General features: G+C 39.5%; 1 protein-coding gene across 11 annotated transcripts in view; it reads left to right on the top strand.

Moving 5' to 3' along the window:
* MEF2A (myocyte enhancer factor 2A) overlaps nucleotides 1-15,642 on the top strand; it is a 180,783-nt gene extending 165,141 nt beyond the window's left edge. For 8 of the 11 annotated variants that reach the window (XM_070358430.1, XM_070358427.1, XM_070358432.1 and 5 more), the window contains 4 exons: nucleotides 2,522-2,545; nucleotides 6,243-6,369; nucleotides 10,172-10,298; nucleotides 11,543-15,642. In XM_070358430.1, the coding sequence (XP_070214531.1) occupies nucleotides 2,522-2,545; nucleotides 6,243-6,369; nucleotides 10,172-10,298; nucleotides 11,543-11,903 (639 nt within the window). In that variant the 3' untranslated portion in view covers nucleotides 11,904-15,642. The remainder of the gene's footprint in view (nucleotides 1-2,521; nucleotides 2,546-6,242; nucleotides 6,370-10,171; nucleotides 10,299-11,542) is intronic. The other 3 variants (XM_070358433.1, XM_070358434.1, XM_070358437.1) reach the window with 1 other exon arrangement.
* Nucleotides 15,643-20,198: the final 4,556 nt, after the last annotated feature.

Genomic DNA, 20,198 nt, shown 5'->3' with positions numbered 1-20,198 from the left:
GCTCCTCCGTACCTGGGATTCTCCAGGCAAGAATACTGGAGTCGGTTGCTACGTCCTTCTCCAATGCATGCATGCATGCTAAGTTGCTTCAGTCATGACTGACTCTGCAGCAGCCCACCAGGCTCCTCTGTCCACGGGATTCTTTAGGCAAGAATATTGGAGTAGGTTGCCATTTCCTTCTCCACTTACAAAACTAAGCATACTTTTACCATATGATCCAGCAATCACACTCCTTGGTATTTACCTGCATAAAAACTTGCACATGGATGTTTATAGCAGTTTTATTCATAATTGTCAAAACTTGAAAGCAACCAAGATGTCCTTCAGTGGGTAACTGGATAAACTGGTACATCCAGACAATGGAGTACTTTTCAGTGCTAAAAGAAATAAGTGATTGAGCCATAAAAAGAAATGGAGGAAAATTAAATACAGATTACTAAGTGAAAGAAGCTAATCTGAAAAGGCTTCATACTGCATGATTCCAACTATATATGACATTCTGGAAAAGGCAAAACTTTTCTTTTTTTTAGTAAAAAGATCAGGAGTTGGAGAAAGGGAGGGATGAATAGGCAAAGCATGGAGCATTTTAGTGCAGTGAAACACTCTGATATTATAATTATTGATACATTTGAACAAACCCATAGAATTATGCAACACCAAGAATGAACCCTAAATGTAAACTAGGGATGTTGGGTGATAATGGTAACAAATGTACCACTTTGGTAATGGGGAAAGCTATGTATATGTGAGTTTATGGAAAATCTGTATGCCCCTCAGTTTTCCTGAACTGCTCAAAAAAGAAAGGTTTAAAGAAAAAAAAATAATATTATTGCATTATAACACAAAGAATTAAAAAATAATGAGACTGTTACTTAGTGATTGAATAAATGTAGAAGGGACAGCTCTTCGTTAGAGAAGACGTCTAATCAATGCCTGTAGAAAGAATGAGCGAAATGGCAAATCACCATTATAATACAACAGTGCAGACCTTGAAGGCAAGGTCAATGGATGAGTACTAAAGTTAGCAAAAATTTAAGGAGAAACAAGATATTTAAAAAATCTCAGAATATCACTCCCCAAATAATTGTTGATTATAAAAAGAAAAATAGTGATGTTTATAGTGGAGAATCCTAGTCATTTGGTTCGTCTTTCAGGAACTGGATGTGGAATACTGCCACTATCCTTCAGAAATAAAAACTATAGGAAGTTTCATTTAAGGCATAGAAGTATGTTTATAAGAATTGTAATAAACTGCAAAACTGATGGACAAACTACAAGTTTGACATTTAGCAACTTGTCAGTTATCTTGGTCTTTTTTAAGAGTTCATGAAGCATCTCTGTGGAATTCTAAAATCTGCCCCAGAAACTATCAGTATTTACACTGTTATCCCTGTAGGTTAAAGTGAAAAATGAATACACACACACCTATAGTATTTTGTTGTGTCTTAACAGTTGGAGATGGGTGAAGATATGTATAACAAAACAGTTGAAGAGGATTTTGCCACGTTTGAAACAGCAGTTTATAGGCCAGGTAGTTATTTTTCAGAGTCAGTGATGAGCCTCACTCCTCTTTCACACTGTTGTCTGCAGATAAACCTGCTTTCAGATTGGGACTTCATGGATCACTGATGCTTATAAAGATACCTTTCGCAGATTGACAGAGAAGCTTGACTTACTCAAGTAAAATAATTTTTAAAAACTAGTTGGATTATTCTAGTATATTAATATTTTTATATGTGTATAAAGAAAAGGAGCAATATGTTTCATTCATCTCTTTTCTGTATGATTTATCAATTCATTTCTCCTCTCATTTTCTTTATGTGGCTTTTCTCCATTGAAATTATTATACTCATTTGAAAATTATATTTGCAAATGATAAATATATAAATTTGTAAAACTGTTATACTTATTAACAAATATTTGAGTTCTTATTGTTTCATAATACTGTGTTAGTTACTGTGGGAAAAAAGAAGACAAAATAAATTCTGCCCACCACAGAATTTAATTAAGATAAATGTACATGTGTAACCAGGTAGGGTAGGGATGGGAGATTTAGATGTAAGTATTGGGCAAATTCCAGGAGATGGTGAAGGACAGGGAAGGCTGACGTGCTGCAGTTCATGGGGTCACAAAGAGTTGGGCACAACTTAGTGTCTGAACAAACAAAAACAAAAAAATAGTGTTAGCGTTCTCCAGATTCCAAACAGAAACTAGTTTCACGATTAGGAAGTCCTTTTATATGTTATCACAGCATGGCATAAGAACAGAACAAACTGGGGTAGGAGGATCTTTAAATCCTGGCCCTAGAGAACTTAAAAGAATCTTTCCTGTCTTTTGAAGTCAGCTACAGGTACAGAGACAATAAATAATGTATATTTGTACTCACTGCCTATATAATCATCTCTTTAGATTTCCAGACAACTCATAGTGTTCAGATAACATGTTTTTCTAAAGAAGTATTTTATATTCAAGTACCAACAGTCTTAGTAACTCTCTTATTCCTCTTATGTGCTGAGTGCAGTCGGAGGAAGAGGAATTGGAGTTGGTGAGTGTGGGTTTCTACTTGAATGGAATTGAAAAAGATATGGAAAGTACTAATTCTTTTCAATGTTTTTATCTGAGTAATGTTCCCTTTGTTACACAGATTTTTTTTTTTCCTTGCTGTTAAATACTGTCCAAACATTCTGAATAACTGAACCAAGCACTGGTACTGCAGAATGTGGTTTTTCTACTCACAATTATATATCTTGACCTGTTTTATTTGTTCTGGAAACTTTGGAATAGAGCCTTTATAAACAATAGCTGCCCGTGATCACAAGACATGTTAAAGAATTTTTTAAGGAAAGATATAAAATACCTTACATAGTTCCCCAAATTATTAATATATTTTTAGAAAATGACTTCACCCTCACAGTTCCTCAGATTGTAACACACTGTCTTGTGTTGTTTCTCTTTCTTTCAAAAAGATTACATCATTTTTGGTGAGGTCACCTTTTTCACAGAGTTAGAATTATTTCATCCTGCATGAGACAATCTGAACCACAAGGGGGTTCCCTGTTTATTAAAACGAATGTCTTTAATTGAACATACACAAACTTCCTTTTTTTCTATCAGAAGATATTCTGTCCTTAATAGTAGCTGTTACTTTTTTTCAAAAACAAATGATTTCTATTGGCTTTTCTTCTAGAAAATAAATTTGACTAAAAATAACTTTCAGTTGCTCTTTCTTTGGGAACTAAAACTCAAATCTCACAGAACTGATCTTCTGATTTCGAAGTCAGCTGCTAATTAGGTGACTTTAAGGGAACTAAAGACTTGAAAATGTTTAGTTTTTAGCATGGGCAGGGGTTTAGATTGCATGAAAGCATGGGGGAAAGGCATCTGTTCGTTTTACATTTTATTATTACATATATTTGCATGCTGGTGTGTTTTGCGCAATTTGTTTCTTTTCAAATAAGGTTGTGCTCTGTCCTTAAAATTAAAGATTCTTCTTTAACTTTGTGATCACTCTCACAGTTTTGGATGTGGTTTCACATTGGATAACTAAAATACACCGAAAGTGATGAAAGTGAAAGTCGTGTCTGACTCTTTGGGACCCCAAGGACTATACAATCCATGGAAATCTCTTGGCCATGGAATTCTTGTGGTGTTGGATTATATCATGTGCAGATTTTAAGTATCTTTTAGGCAAATACTTTACTTACTGATACAATAATGATTAGCAAATGATAGTTTAAGATTAAATAATGTGTCTTAGATTAAATCTCACTATTTATACCCTTAAGAAGTTAATCATGAATGCTTCCTTGTGAATTTATGAATTATCTAGCAGTATGTTGCCCTCTAGTGGCTGTGGAAATCAGTGCCGTTGAGATTATGAGCCTTGATGGGTAGAACCAATGTATTGGAGTGTCACTGTTTTACAGACACACACACCACCACCACCACCCCATCTTGAGGTCACATTAGGAGACTTCCGTGGAGGTGAAGGTAGGGCATGGATAGAGCCAGGCTAGACCATGGCATACTGTGTTTTTCACCTAGTATTTGACTCTTGAAGTTTCAGTGACAAAATTTGTGAGAACAGATCTCTGTTCTCTCAAAGTAGATCTCTGTCTCAAAAATGCACTAAAATTTTTAACTTGATGCTGAGACAAAAATGTATACCTAGTTGTTATATGTTGACTTTTACATTCCTTAAAGTATACCCTCAATTACAAAATCTCAAAGGTAAATTTCTAAGTATTTGAAGACTAAAATCTAGCACATAAAAATACTTTTGATTAAGAAACAAACATTTAACCAGAAACTGTAAATAGTCATTGATATTCTCTAAAACTTAAGTTAATTCAAATTCTAAAACTTAATTAAAATGCAGAGCTCTGTGTGTCAGAACCAAATCACAATCAGAGACACAATCTGTTAGAATCTAGAAAGTTGTTCAAATTGGCTTGAGCTCTAGAATAGAATCATGAGTGGGTCTGACCCAAAGTGAGTGCCCTGGAACCTACACTAAAGGCCCATTTAGAGCCAGGCTATAGAGATGCCTTTAGAAGTTTTGCAATTCTAGAACAACTCTCCTTTCTGACAGCTCCAAGGGAATAGCTGTGGATATTTACCTTCAAAAAAAAAAAAAAAAAAGCCAGTTATGTAGAAATCTTGGGCCAGAGAGTATCTTAGAACAATTTAAGGATATATCTTACATTTCCGAAGTACTTAATTTATCAAAGCACTTCTTACTGTTGCCTTACTAGATTCTCACAGTAGTACTGCAAAGCAGCAGTGCAGCGATCACCATCTTCTCTGCTTTGCAACCAAAGAGATTTGGAGAGGGTGAAGGATTTTTCCAGTGCTCAGGAATTAGTGAATCTGGGACAAGAATCAGGCCAGTATAGCCTGAGTGGTCTTTCTAATATCCTCTAACTTAAGATTGGATAGAAAATACAAACTAAAAAAAAATAAAATGAGATATGAAATATCTAGATCTAACCAAAGGTCTTCAATCTGATTACCATTTGAAATAGTGATAGAGAAAACTGAATGACATCCTGACTCTCTGTAATCTCAAGGGCACTGAGTTATACTTTGATATGGCTTAGGCCCCCTAAATGTCAGTTACCAGGCTGTAATTTCTTCATTTAGAAAAAAACCCTGGAGTTATGCTTTAGCCTTCTTGTGTTCTAACCACATGAAACTTGGAGTCTCTCTTTCACTGATTCTCAGTTTTAGAACGTGTTCGCTTGAGGCAGCGCGTTGTGAGAAACTGCTCTTTCATACCCATACCCTTAGAGAATGGTGACTGCCTTAAACTGACTTGATTATTCTGTAGTTCATTTTGTTTCACTCCCACTGTAGATAGGATGCTATGTAGATGCTGTTGGTCAGCAAGCATTTACCATTGGTCATCTGCAGCCCTATGAGAAGTATTATATTTTATTTAAAAGTTCTATACTCAAAGCTTCTCCATTCATAAGCGTCTGAAGAAGGGATACATGGCTGAGTCTGCCATTAAAAAACAGGTCAATGTTGGATGATGGGAGAGGCTCTGCATGTATAGTGTCAGGGAGTATATGGTAAATCTCTGTACCTTTTCATCAATTTTTCTGTGAACCTAAGACTGCTCTTTAGAAAAATCTTAATAAAAATTTATATCTAAATACATACACATATACATATTTGTGTGTGTGTTAACTGCAGGATCTCAGGGAAGGAAATATGAATACAAGCTGCAGTTTAGTAAGCTATGACTTAAAACCCTGTTAATTTGTAAATCCAGCAAATAGAAGTAGTTTTGAACTCTTTTGGACTCTCACGGACTTATAATCTATATATACACAGATAACCTTGCTATCCTCAGGTATTTAAAATCTACACATATCTTACTTAGGTAGGGTAGCCTGGCAGTCTTTATAAGGGGCATCAAATCCTCATTTATGTTAACATATAAGTGTTATCAGCCCTAATGCAAGTTTTCTATTTTAAGGATGTATCTCTGACATCAATAAACTCTCTGAAAAAGGCACTAGGAGAAAATGAATGATTAATGTAAAATACATCCCTTAAAATTAAATAGTTATTCTCATTAGTATTTTTAAAGTTTTCACATAATCACTTGCTTCAGGGAATGATGTTCACATCATAAAACTGTGAAAAATGTCACTTTTAAATTGAATGTTCTATTTTAAATATTAAGCTTAAATATAAATACTCATAGAATAACACTTTTTTCTACTCTCTCACAGAATACCCAAAGGATAAGCAGTTCTCAAGCCACTCAACCCCTAGCTACCCCAGTGGTGTCTGTGACAACTCCAAGCCTGCCTCCGCAGGGCCTGGTGTACTCAGCAATGCCGACCGCCTACAACACAGGTGAGCCTGCCCTGTTGCCTTTTGTGGGGTTTTTTTATTTGTTTTGTTTCAGTGTGTACTTTTGTGATTTTTTAAAAAATATATTTATTGAAGTTATTTCAAGTTTCTTAGATTCACAGTTGGATATGTTAATGAAACACATGCTAGTCTTGAAAAAATTACACAATACACATTGATTATAGAAAGATTCCCCAGCATGAACTTCTGCTTACCCCTGAGAAACAACTAGCTCTTATCAAATTATGACGCATAGCAAACGGAGCAAAACACTTGGTGTTTTCTATGTAGTTCTTGTTACATAGCATCTCACTCTTCCAAGCTTTTAAAATAAGATGTTTTTCTGTATGCTGTGTCAACCTACCTTGGGAAAGACAGCATCCCTTGGTACCTCGGAACTCAGGGAGGTGGATCTAGGTGGCTGTGTCAGCAGGTCACATTTTCTTCCCTGTGATAGCCCGTTTGGTTTCTACTGTTTGTGCCTCGGGAGCAAGACCAGGAGCTTTCTTATTTCTCTTCAAAGCCAGTCACTCCTCACCTCTGAGGTGAGCTTTTCACTCATTCATGGTATTTAGACTTTTCATCCACAAATACCCTATTTAGGGAGTATATTAGATAAGTTTAAAAATACTGCAGTGATTGGAGGAGTGCTGTGTGGAGAGCCCGATGTATGAAGGTTTCTCTAGATGTGCCATTTAGGGATTGGCAGAGGACACATGGGGGAGCTTCCCTTTCTCACTAGCTGAGCCAAACACCTGATGCTTCAAAAGGAGGAGGAGCGAGAGAAAGAGTTAAAAATACCTTGCCAGTTTTTCAGAGACCACAGGGCAGGGCATTTTTGTGATTCTGATAGATTAATAAAGATCATCTAATTTCAGACTTCAGGGTAAATGCTGTAGCACAGTCTTTCACCCTGCTCTGTGGAGCTCCCTGAGGGGTGCAGAGCCATTAATATATTTGATTGCTGCTTTAATTCCAAGTAGTTCTTTTAAAACAAAAATGACTTTAAATGGTTTTGTTGAAAAGAAAGCTTCTTAGGAAATGTCTACTACCTTTTCCAACAATCAATATAAAAAAAAAAATGTCCAAATCCATCAACTAAATCTAGAGTAAAGCCAGGGATTATACGTTCATAGAAATTCTGTTTCATTGTCCTGGTCACCAGCTATATGAGCAACACTAGTCTAGGGACATACATTTTCTCCCAGGTTTATTCTGGAAAAGGAGACATACCCAAGTTGGTAACCTATGGAGGGGAAGTCCTGAGTTGTTGAGGTTACCAGTTTATACTCTGATCTTGAAAAGGTGAGGAAAGTAGAAAATTTGTGAGCTAGAATGTTCAGAGGAGTGTTGGCCGAGGAGATGGTTCTTGAGCTGGGTGTCACCATTACATTACAGTTTACTGAGCATTTCATGACAGGTTTTTCCAATAGAAAACTTAGATACCCCACTATATTTGTTTTTAGAAATGCCATTGGCTTTAAAGAATATTTTTTCCAAAGTCCAGAAGGAATTACCAAAACACAAAAATGGAGTCACATTCTCTTGAAACCATCCCTTATCAGTCTCACTCCTGTAACTACTTACTTCTCTCTCAGAGCACCTGTTCTGTTTAATGTTACCACGTTATCTTTAATGTATTTATCTTTTTAAAACATGCATCTATATTTTGTCTTTCATTAGTATATCAACTACCTTTCTGTACATAGTTAAGAATCAAACACGTGCCAGTCAGTCAGTACAGGGATAAATAAATGAGCAACATTTCAAAAAGTACAGTAGTTCTGTGTGGAGGAATCATATAGACACTTCCTCATGCCCATCTGTAAGATCACTCCCAGCTTCTTACCTTATTCATGGATCCATTCAGCACAGATTGATTGAGTGTGTTCTGTGTGACAAGCACTGTGCCAGGCACTGGCAATATACAGGAGCGCACAGTTAACAATGGAACGTAGGGTCTATCAGAGGAGAAAGACACAAGACAAATAGCTCTAGGAGTAATTTATCACCATCCTGTTAAGGGCCATACTGAAGCTTTGACCTGAAGAGGCTTCGACCTGCCTCAGCCAGGCAGAGTAGGGAGAGTGCCCCAGGAACGGGGAGCACTGTGTGCAGAGGCAGCAGGAGCATGGCTGACGTGGCCAGATGGCTGTAGAGTTGAAACCACAGAGGGAGGTTGGGATGCATACGCCTTGCTGAGGACTTTTGGACATGATCTTGAGACATTGGGAAGCCATAAAAAGGTTTTAAGCAGAGCGGTATCATGACTATATTTGTTTTGTATGATCACTTAACTACAGCACTCATGGCGCGACCACACAAGAGGCTACTATGATAGTCCAACTAATGAGTGCTAAAGGTGTGAACTAGGCTGGTGGCAATAGAGACGGTGAGATGTGGGCAGGCTTGAGAGACAGTAGCTAGAATTGACTAGACTTGATTGTTGGTGGTGGAAGTAAGTATCAAGGGTAACACCCACAGATTTGGCATGAACAGTTATAGGAGAGTTGGTGCCATTTACTAGAGAGAGGCAGGTTTGGAGGAAATGATGAGTCCAGTGGGATCATGTCAGACTTGATGTGTCTGGAGAAACATCATGACAAGTAGACATGTCAAGTGGGTAGTTGGAAGGACTTGGAGGCACTGTGGAAGGCGCAGTGTGATGGACCCCCCCGACCCAGCTTCTGTGGGGAGGGGCAAGGCAATGTTAGAGAGCAGTGACTGAAAAAAGATCCCAAGCACAGCTATGCTGTTTAAACTCAGGTTCTTTTTTAAAATGCTAATTCACCAGGGAGACTAATTTCTTTAAATACTTCTCTCAAGACATGAAAAAGAAGTTAAAAGTAGAAGAGCTTTTGCCACCTGTCTTTAGAACTAAATGGAAAAAAACAAATGTTAATGTTGAACTGAAATAACTCTATATGTGAGTGATAACTAACATGCTATGTCTTGGCCAAAATGATTATGACTGAAGCATTTATGTCTTATAACACAAAGTTTTTCATGAACTTTGATTTTGCATGCAATCAGGGATCTTTGACAGTTCCTGTACTTCGAAAAAATGCAATTAGTTAATTGTATGATAGTGAATATACTGTCTATGTCACTAAGCTTGACAGCCCATGAAAAGGGGTCCTGAATCTTTTCTGTTTCCCCTGTACTTCAAAAATATGAGACATGCTGAACTAGTTGTAGTCAGGATGAACTGGAGTGTTTTCTCTTTTGTTCATGAGGGTAGTGGTGGGCATATATATTTTAAATAGCAATTGTATAGGAACATCTTTTAGTGACAGCATTTTTATTATTTCTGTTTACAATCCTGGAATAAGTATCTCAACTTTTTGTGAAAAATTAAGCTATAAATATTTAGTACAAAATTGAAACCTTTTTTACTGAAATAATCCCAGACAACTGAATATAGCTAGGTCCTAGAAACCTCCCGAAAGAAAATTTTTTGTCAGTTGTAGACCATAAGCTTGTTTTTGGCTTCCCTGGTGGCTCAGTCAGTAGAGAATCCGCCTGCAATGTAGGAGACCTGGGTTCTATTCCTGGGTTGGAAGATCCCCTGGAGGGGAGGACATTGCAACCCACTCCAGTATTCTTGCTGGAGAGTCCCCATGGACAGAGGAGCCTCGGGGGCTCGTTGGACACGACTGAGCGACTAAGCACAAAGGGAGTTTTTTGATGCTATGAAGTACCTGGCTTCTTTCAGACTAAGAAAATTATGGGCACAACTATTTGAAAAGCAGGTGTTGTATGGTCCTTTTATTACACACACAAGCAACATTTCCTTCTTTTTTAGACTACTCGCTGACTAGTGCAGACCTGTCAGCACTGCAGGGCTTCAACTCGCCAGGAATGCTGTCTCTGGGACAGGTGTCTGCCTGGCAGCAGCACCATTTAGGACAAGCAGCCCTCAACTCTCTCGTGTGAGTAACTGACTAGATGTTTTCACCAAACCTCTACCTACGCTTCCCAACCTGTGTCTCATTCCACTGTTAGAAGAAAGGTAACCTGAAGGTATTCAGGCCTACCTGCCACCCTTCTCTTTCCTTGCTTTGGTTAACATCAACAGACAGAATAAGAAAATGAGCTGTGCCCGTTGCTTTATCCCTGGATCGTAGGGAAGGGTGGTAGGGGCTGGGTTTCTTATGTATGGGTCAGGCTACGGGGGATTCATGTGGTTGACCCCAGTCCACTGCACACATTGTACCTCTCCAGGAAGGGTTCGCAAGAGAATGTTCCTTACAGACTGTGTGAAAAGGGATTACAGTGGTGCTCAGGTAGGACAGGCATCACTAGCAGGAAGAGAAGGAATGGTGTTTTGGTAAAACTAGAATAGTCAGCCCAAGGAGAAGCTGGAGGAGAACAGTCCAGAAGAGGGGACAGCGTAACAGGTTAGCTGTGTCGCTCCTGCTCAGGACACGAGGGACACCCAGCCTCCCAGCCTCTTGGCCTAAAAGTCCCCAGAGAGGCTCCCTGCATCCTGATAGCTCCACAGTACACACTGTTGTTGGTCATCAACTCGGGAACTATGTCATGGAGAAATGGCCAGGGTATCTGAGGGAAATCTCTTTGCTTACACAGGTGTTTGGCCCTCGGGCGTGTGCAGAGCATCCTAAATGAGCATACTAAAAATAGCCATGCAAAGGCAGGCAGAAAAGGCTTGGTGCTCAGGCTGAGGAAGAGGCGTGTGCACACTTTACTGTGTCCTCCTCTGAGCCACTCTTTTAGCCTTTCTGAGACTCGTCTGGAGAGTGGGGTGACGTGGCTGCCTTCTGAGAGCTGCTGTGAGCGTAGGTGGCGGGTGCCATCACAGAGGCAGAGCAGAGCGGAGAGGGAGTTGGGGTCAGGGTGCCACTGTCCCTCTGCCACTTTGGTCCCCGCGCGTCAGTCACTGACACTGTTTTGGAAACTTCAGCCACAGAAGTACCAAGATTAAGGTAACAGAACCAGCCACTAGAAATCTTGACTACTCATTTCTGTTTTTACCAGGGATATGTTATTTTTTCTGTGTGAAGCACTGCAGGAAACACCAAAACTAGTCTTGGGGAGTTACGGCAGTGTTTCAGACCCTGGGCTCTCTGTCAGTCAGGTGGTATCTGTAGTATCCCATTCGTGCAGATGCAGTCACAAACCAGCTGTCTAACAGATCTTTGTTTTTTTCCTTCAGTGCTGGAGGGCAGTTATCTCAGGGTTCAAATTTATCCATTAATACCAACCAAAACATCAACATTAAGTCAGAACCAATTTCACCTCCCCGGGATCGAATGACCCCATCAGGCTTCCAGCAGCAGCAGCAGCCACAGCCGCCACCACCGCCGCCACAGGCCCCACAGCCGCAGCCCCGGCAGGAAGTGGGCCGCTCCCCTGTGGACAGTCTGAGCAGCTCCAGCAGCTCCTACGACGGCAGTGACCGGGAGGATCCGCGGGGCGACTTCCACTCTCCTGTTGTGCTCGGCCGGCCCCCAAACTCTGAGGACAGAGAAAGCCCTTCCGTAAAGCGGATGCGGATGGATGCGTGGGTGACCTAAGGCTTCCAGGCAGGTGTTTGTACTTTGTGTTACTGCAGTGAACTGCTCTACATATCTAAACTGGTAAATAAGGACATGAGTTAAATATATTTATATGTACATACATACATATATATCCCTTTACATATATATGTATGTGGGTGTGAGTGTGTGTATGTGTGGGTGTGTGTTGCGTACACAGAATCAGGCACTTACCTGCTAACTCTTGTAGATCTGCAGGTGTGCATACCACGGCAAACAGCACCCTGTAGGCAGAGTCTAGTCTGGCACTTCCTTGGACTACTTGTTTCATAAGATAACCAGTTTTTGCAGAGAAACATGTACCCTATATATAATTCTCCCACACTAGCTTGCAGAAACCTAGAGGGCCCCTACTTGTTTTATTTAACTGTGCGGTGACTGTAGTTACTTAAGAAAAATGCTTTGTAGAACAGAGCAGTAGAAAAGCAGGAACCAAGAAAGCAATACTGTACATAAAATGTCATTTATATTAATTACCCAACCTGGCATGGGTCTCTATTGCAAAGAGGTGCATGGGAAAGGGCTGTTGATATTAAAAAACATAACAAAAAAGCCCCACACATAACTGTTTTGCACGTGCAAAAATGTATTGGGTCAAAGAAGTGATCTTTAGCTAATAAAAAAGAGAGAGAATAGAAAACACGCATGAGATATTCAGAAAATATTAGCCTAGAGATATAGAGCATTAACAGTAAATTAATATATTAAGTTATAATTGGAATATGTCAGAAGTTTCTTTTTACATTCATATCATAAAATTAAAGAAACTGATTTTAGCTCATGTATATTTTATATAAAAGAAAACACCCTTATAAATTGATGACTATATATAAAATTATATTCACTACTTTTGAACACATTCTGCTATGAATTATTTATATAAGCCAAAGCTGTATGTTGTAACTTTTTTTTTTTTTTTAGAGAATAGCTTTATCTTGTTTTAACTTTTTAGTTTTTATTTTGAGAGGGGGAAAAAAACAAACAAAAATATCTTGCAAGCAGAACCTTGGAAAAAAAAAGCCATGAACACTTATTATTCTATATGTAAATTAAAAGTTGAGCCAAACTCTTTGTGTATATAGCATCTTAAATATATTATCACCTTTGATGTAAGTACCTATGTATTGTATGGTCACCAGATTAAAAAGTATATTTTTGTGGATTGCCGCCAATTTAGGGGGAAAAGGCGAGATCCTTATTAAGTAGAGTATTCACTGTTTAATATTTACTATTTTGTTAAATATACTGTACTTTGGATTTTAATTATTGGCCCAGTCTTTTCAGAGGATTGTATAAAGGGGTTTCTCCCCTCACTGGTGGTGAATGTGTGATGTTACATTGTAATCTTTGTGCCGTATGGGTTAAGCATTATTATATATTTTATATGTGTATATAAATAGCAAAGTGGCAAAAAAAATTGATGTTAAGTTCATCCTGCATAAATGTAAAATGTGTTGTAACAGATTTTATAAGGCATTATTTAAAACTTGCCTTTTGTGAGGAAAAAAAATATAGTAGAAAAACTGACCTAATTTAATTAATATTAGAGAAAATGGCAAAATAGTAGATGAGCACAAAGGTTTTATAAGTGGTAAATGATTAGGGAAGAATATTTGTGGGGGAAGGGATCTTTGTTTCTTGACCCTCTAAAATAGATTGATGCAGCTGGTTACAAGATAACTATCATTCTGGACACTCTGTGCATTGAATGACACTTCAGTGTGGGGAGAAGTCCTCTCATGGTGCAGATCCTTGGCATGACTCTTGCCATCCTGATGCCCTCAACTGAGATGCTGACCAAGGCCTTACTCTCTCAGGAAGACAGCTAAGTGGTGACAGCAAGTTCGGCAGTTCCCTGGGCTTGTGCCATGACAAAATTCAAAGTCCTGTATATCTTTCATCGTCGATTTTTAAATACTCGTTTTCTTGAGAAACTCAAAATAAGGGTTGAAAATTACTGCTATTTTATATTTTAAACTTAATATTAAGCAGCTACCTACAATTTTTACTTACGTTTTTGCTTTTTCCCCCTAAATTGCGTTCCTTGTGACATTTTCCTCATATGCTGTTTGTGACAAATCATCAGCCAGATTTCCTGGCTGACACATAGGTAGTTAGGTACAGGATAAACTTGTGGCATTCACAGCTGCAAAGTGGAATTCTGTTTTTAATGACATTTTGGGTAGTAAATTTTGATAGAGGCCAAAAAAGGGAGGGTGATACACTCTCCCCTCTCATCGGTTTAGACATTTGGTTTTTATTCAGAATGGATTTGTTTTGTTTTGTTTTAAATATACTTATTTTACTGAACAACTTACAGGCACATTTCTTCATGAGATCACACCTAATTGAAACAACGCAGTTTCCCAACACTGAATTTCCAAGATAATCCTTACCACTTTGTAAACCATTTATAGCTTTGAAGTGTTCAGTGCTTCTTTGGTTGTTATTTATGCATGTTCATGAACTTCTGCTGTACATGGGATAGGAGTTAACACATTCACATTTACTGTCTATTTTCTTGTGTGCCTTACGAGATGGCTTTTCTGACTGTATCTCAATAGTCTTTCTTTCTATGCAGGTTTATAATCAGTACAACTACTGTTTTCTAAAATAATATTACCAAGGCTCGGAGTTTGTATTTCAATTACACTGACCAAGTAACAATGTATTCCATTTTCAGGAACTGAGTATTTGACTGTTAACCCTTTTCTCATATGCCCAGTGTGACTTAGAGCATATGGACTTGACAGAGGCACTCTCACCCCATGTACGAACACATTACACACACGCATCTCCTGGTGGGAACCAGCTCAGAGTGGGGAAGACACGAACCACGTTACTTTAGAACCTACTTTTCTTACCCTTTTTGGACTCCTGTGTTTTGTATGACACCATCGCAAGAAATTTTATCCCTGCAGATGAAGTATTTTATTACTAAAAGACAAAAACAAAAAAAGCTAGAGTAAATTGCACTGGTTCAAGTACAGTTTCCAGCAGCTGTACTTCCTTCAGCAGTCTACCTGGTACTACATTGAAAGGGAAAGTCACCATTGTATGTCTACAGATGGTCCCAATCAAAACTCCATCTTTTGAGCCCTAATTATGTCCATTGTGTTAAGAGACTAAATCAGGGGTTTGTTCTAAAAGAACAATATATGTTTTACCATTTCCTTTTACTGTAAGGACAGCTAATAAAGCATTAACATATTTTCTGTATTAACCATCATGCGCACAAGAAATACATAGTAAATAAGGAACCAGAAAACTCCTGGCATCGGATCATAAGAAGCTAGATGATTAGAATGTGAAAAAGATTTTACAAATGTAAAACTTTTATTTCTCTGTAGAAACTTTCTTCACTTTGCTGTGCAAGAAGACACTGCTTTGCTATATTTAAAATGGCTTTTTTAAAAGAGATTTATGTATTTGGTAAATGTTTGTAGTCAACAGTTCACACAAGAAGCTGTACACGGTTTGAACATGTAAAACCGTTTGGCGGCACAAGCTGGACTTTGTTGCCATCCTTGAGATGAACCTTTTAAGAAAAAATAAGTTAATCTCAATTTTTCCCTGAATGTGTTGTTTTTTTCCTTCATTATACAATAAATATTATAGTGAACTTTTTATCAAATGGTTAAGAAAATGTTAGAGGTTGTTGTAAACTATTTGTATCCTGCACTCACTACAGTAAAGACGGACTGGCTTTTCCTGTGTACTCCAGACTCTGTCATGTTTGCCACCAGTCGCCCTCTTTTCCCTTCCCTTCCCTTTCCCAAACCTCTTCCCCCTGCAGGTCCCTTTTACTTCCTTTGAGATGTGGTCGAGGAAATTGTTACAGCGCCCCACCCACCCCCCTGTATTGGCTCCTGAGGCCTCTCCTCCTGGGCGGCCCTGGACCCTTCAGGAAGCAGCCAGCAATCTGGTCCCAGCATCGGCCAGCCTGGCTATTCTGTGCCTGTTGGTGTGGATACATTAAACCCATTTAGGCTGTGATAACAGCTTCCTGCAGGATACGCTACTAGAGTGCAGGGGTGGATGTGGGGCATCTGTTAGAACTTAACTGTCATCAGTTTATTTTTCTTTCAAGTTTAGGTGGCGAAATGATTTGTTTTACCCAAAATGCATACATAATACTGAGCTGGGGTGGCAGAAACAGATTTACTAAATAAGTCTTTATTTTCAAAAGTGGCAGATGTGAAAAATTATCTTAAACTTGCGGTGAAAAGTTTTTTTCCTCTGATTTGCCTTCCGAGCCATCTCCCAGCTAAGCAGATTCTTGCTGTCAATTAAATTAAAAGCTAAATTTTTGTGCTGGTTTTACTTGCTAGCTACTGTGAAACTCTGATTAGCCGGTTTTGAAAGCTGGTTGAAGCCTGTGGCTAAAAATAATCACAGCTGCAGCTACTTGAAATCAATTCACTGTGACTTCCTAGTTAGCTCCCATGCATCCTGTCTTCCTCTAGGCTCTGTCTTGTTTTTAAGTTGATTCTGTGTCTGACTGGTACCAGCCAAGAAAATGGTTTTACAGTGATGGCCTTCTGCCAGCAGGATGGCTCCTGCCACCTCCCATCTGCCTGTCCAGTCTCTCACAAGGAGTCAAAGTACCACTTGGTTGTAGAACTGAGGAGACAGCTGTATTCCTGCCAGCTGACACAAGGGTTGGAAGGTTCCAAACGGGTACCTGAAGCACTCAAGGGAGGGGCTGGCAGGGGCTGAGTGGACATGTGCCCCCAGACAGTGTGAGAGCTGGGTCCCAGCCCAGGACTGCACATTGCCAGGGTGAATTCCCACCTCCAGTTCAGTGTCTGCTTCCAGAGGAACCAGCTTCGAGAACGTGTCCTAGACTCCACAGGCAGGCTGCTCTGTGAATACCAAAGTGTCCAAAAGTAGCTAGGGAAAGAAAAAAGTCAGTTACACTAACTGGTTTCACCATATTATCCTCTCCTACCTTTCTTCTTAGACTTTAGTTTTGAACTAATTTTTAACTTACAGAAAAGTTGAAAAAATAGTAGGTTCATATGTCCCTTTCTCAGCTTTCCCTAATGTTAATATTTACATAACCGTAGTACCACTCGGAGAAGGCAATGGCACCCCACTCCAGTACTCTTGCCTAGAAAATCCCATGGATGGAGGAGCCTGGTAGGCTGCAGTCCATGGGGTTGCGAAGAGTCGGACACGACTGAGCGACTTCACTTTCACTTTTCACTTTCATGCATTGGAGAAGGAAATGGCAACCCACTCCAGTGTTCTTGCCTGGAGAATCCCAGGGACGGGGGAGCCTGGTGGGCTGCACAGAGTTGGACACGACTGAAGCAACTTAGCAGCAGCAGCAGCAGTACCACTGTCTCGAAGAGTCGGACACCACTGAGCGACTAAGCACAGCACAGTACCATTATCAGAAGCAAGAACTTAACACCGATATAACACTAGTAACTGAACACCTTATTTGAATTTCACCACTTTATCCACTATTTCTAATCTAGGATCCAGCCCAGGATCCCACATTGTATTTAGTTGTTATGTCTCTGTAATCGTTCCCCAGTCTTTTCTTGTCTTTAAAAAGACAAGGTGCTTTTGAAGAATACTGATCAATTATCCTGAATAGTATTCCCTTGATGTGGATTTGTCTGATGTTTTCTTATGATTATAATGAGCATGCATTTTGGCAGGAATACCACAGAGGTGTGTCCGTAATGCATGATGCATTTCATGATGTTGTATGTTTGCAAGGTGATGTTGACCATGACCACTTGGTTAAGTGGTTTCTTTTGGGTTTCTCCACTGTAGAGTTACTATCTTTTCCTTGTTGATAAGTATCTTGGGGAGATACTTTGAAACTATATAGATTTCTCAAACATACCTAATAATTTTAGCTGCTTGGTTACAATAATTATTTCTGAAGTATTTGCCTGATTTCTTCTACATTTATTAATTGGACTTCTGTAAGGAAGAGCTGTCCCTCTCCCCACTAATTTATTTTATTATAATGGATTCATGATTTTTTTTTTCCCCTTTGGGTTATAATCTAGTACTATCATTCTGTTTCTGAAGTTATTCCAGCTTTGGTCATTAAGAGCTCCTTCAGGTAGATGCCGATGTTTCTTGGAAAAGCTCCTTCCCACTTTTTAAGCATTTCTTTACTTTCTGGCAAGATGTTAAACACTGATACTCATTCCAGGTACTGGAACAACCACCTCTCTAAGATTCCTAGATCCATGTATTGGAGAATGCCATATAGAAACCAAGGTAAGTGCACTTTATTTGCTCATTGATACTAGAGTATCACTGCTCTTTGGCCCTCTCTGCAGCCAAAGCTAGGAAATAAATGTAGGTATGTTCACTCACTGGCTTCCCAGGTGGCTCAGTGGTAAATAATCTGCCTGTGAATGCAGGAGTTGTGGGTTGCATCCCTGGGTGGGGAAGATCCCCTGGAAGAGGAAATGGCAACCCAGTCCAGTATTCTTGCCAGGATAATCCCATGGACAGAGGAGCCTCACAGGCTACAGTCCATGGGGTTGCACAGAGGTGGACACGACTGAGCACTCATGTATGCTCTTGAAAACAGACAAATCCATATTTTGCAGCTAGTTATCTAAACATGTATGTGGAAAAACATGAGTTTTATAGTAATACTTTTAGATTTCAGTTCAACTTCACAGGATTCCTTTTAGCCTCTCTTTTCCTTATTTGTAAATTCTTTCTCCTCAGGTAAGAACCTGACTTTACTATCTGCAATCTTTTTTACTTACTTCGTCAATTTTAGTGTACACATTAGTTTTAGAACTGCCAGTCCAGGGACTTAGTTGGTCCAGTGTTAGGACTCTGTGTTTCCACTGCAGGGAGCACAGGTTTGATCCCTGGTCTAGGAACTAAGATCCTGCATGACTCGAAGCCAAAAAAAATTGCCAGTCCACACCTAAGTGAGAAACATTTATTGACCAGATTAGAGCGTTTGTATAGTTCCTTTTCCATCTGGCCTTACATTTATCCGTTGAGGGCAGTGTTTTCCGTAGTTTTAGTTCCCAACCACCTTCCATGTTGTTATTCAATATAATATATAGTTAGGACCATCTGTTGATGTTTTTACTTCAGGTACCCTCCCCTCATGGGCTTCCCAGGTGGCTAGCTCAGTGGTAAAGAATCCACTTGCCAATGCTGGAGATGCAGGTTCAATCCCTGGTTCAGGTACATCCCCTGGAGGAGGGAATGGCAACCCATTCCAGTATTCTTGCCAGGATAATCCCATGGAAAGAAGAGTCTGGCAGGTTTTGCATGGGTTTTCAGAGTTAGACAACTGAGCATACATGCACTCTGTCTCATGCTGGTTGTTTTTTATTGGAGGGGAGATGAATGAATGGTATCTGAAGCATTGCTGCAGCTAAGTCACTTCAGTCGTGTCCGGCTCTGTGCAACCCCATAGACAGCAGCCTACCAGGCTCCTCCATCCCTGGGATTCTCCAGGCAAGAGTACTGGAGTGGGTTGCCATTTCCTTCTCCAGTGCATGAAAATGAAAAGTGAAATCGCTCAGTTGTGTCTGACTGTTAGCAACCCCATGGACTGCAGCCTACCAGCCTCCTCCATCCATGGGATTTTCCAGGCAAGAGTATTGGAATAGGTTCCCATTGCCTTCAATATGTTGTAGGAATCAGAACTATCAAAAGATACTCGAGTATTGTCACTCTTTTCTCACCCCTGCTACCCCACCCCTTCCCTGAATTCTCCTGCCAGCCCTCTACTGATAACTAATCTCTAGCTTCTGGTTTAATCATTCCAGTGTATCTGGTATAAACAGAATATAAACTACACACTCCTGAACAACTAATGGGTCAAAAAGAGAAATCAAGAAATATCTTGAAACATGCAGATGGAGACAAAATATACCAAAACTAATGGGATGCCACAAAAGTGATTCATAAAGAGAAATTTATAGTGATAAATGCATATATAAAGTGAAGTGAAAGTCGCTCAGTCATGTCTGACTCTTTGTGACCCCATGGACTATATAGTCCATGGAATTCTCCAGGCCAGAATACTAGAGTGGATAGCTATTCCCTTCTCCAGGGGATAATTCCCAACCTAGGGATCGAACTCAGGTCTCCTGCATTGTAGTGGATTCTTTACCAACTAAGCTATAAGGGAAGCCCAGAAATGCATATATGAACAAAAGAGAAAGATCCCAGATAAAAAACCTAACTACATCTCAAGGAACTTAGAAAAGAACTAACTAAGCCAAGGTAAGCAGAGAGAAGGGAACAACAGATCAGAGGGGA

The sequence above is a fragment of the Bos mutus genome, chromosome 21 (assembly GCF_027580195.1).
Source record: "Bos mutus isolate GX-2022 chromosome 21, NWIPB_WYAK_1.1, whole genome shotgun sequence".
NCBI lineage: Eukaryota > Metazoa > Chordata > Mammalia > Artiodactyla > Bovidae > Bos > Bos mutus.
The sequence above is the reverse complement of the archived record's forward strand: the minus strand, read 5'-3'. Positions and strand labels throughout refer to the sequence as shown.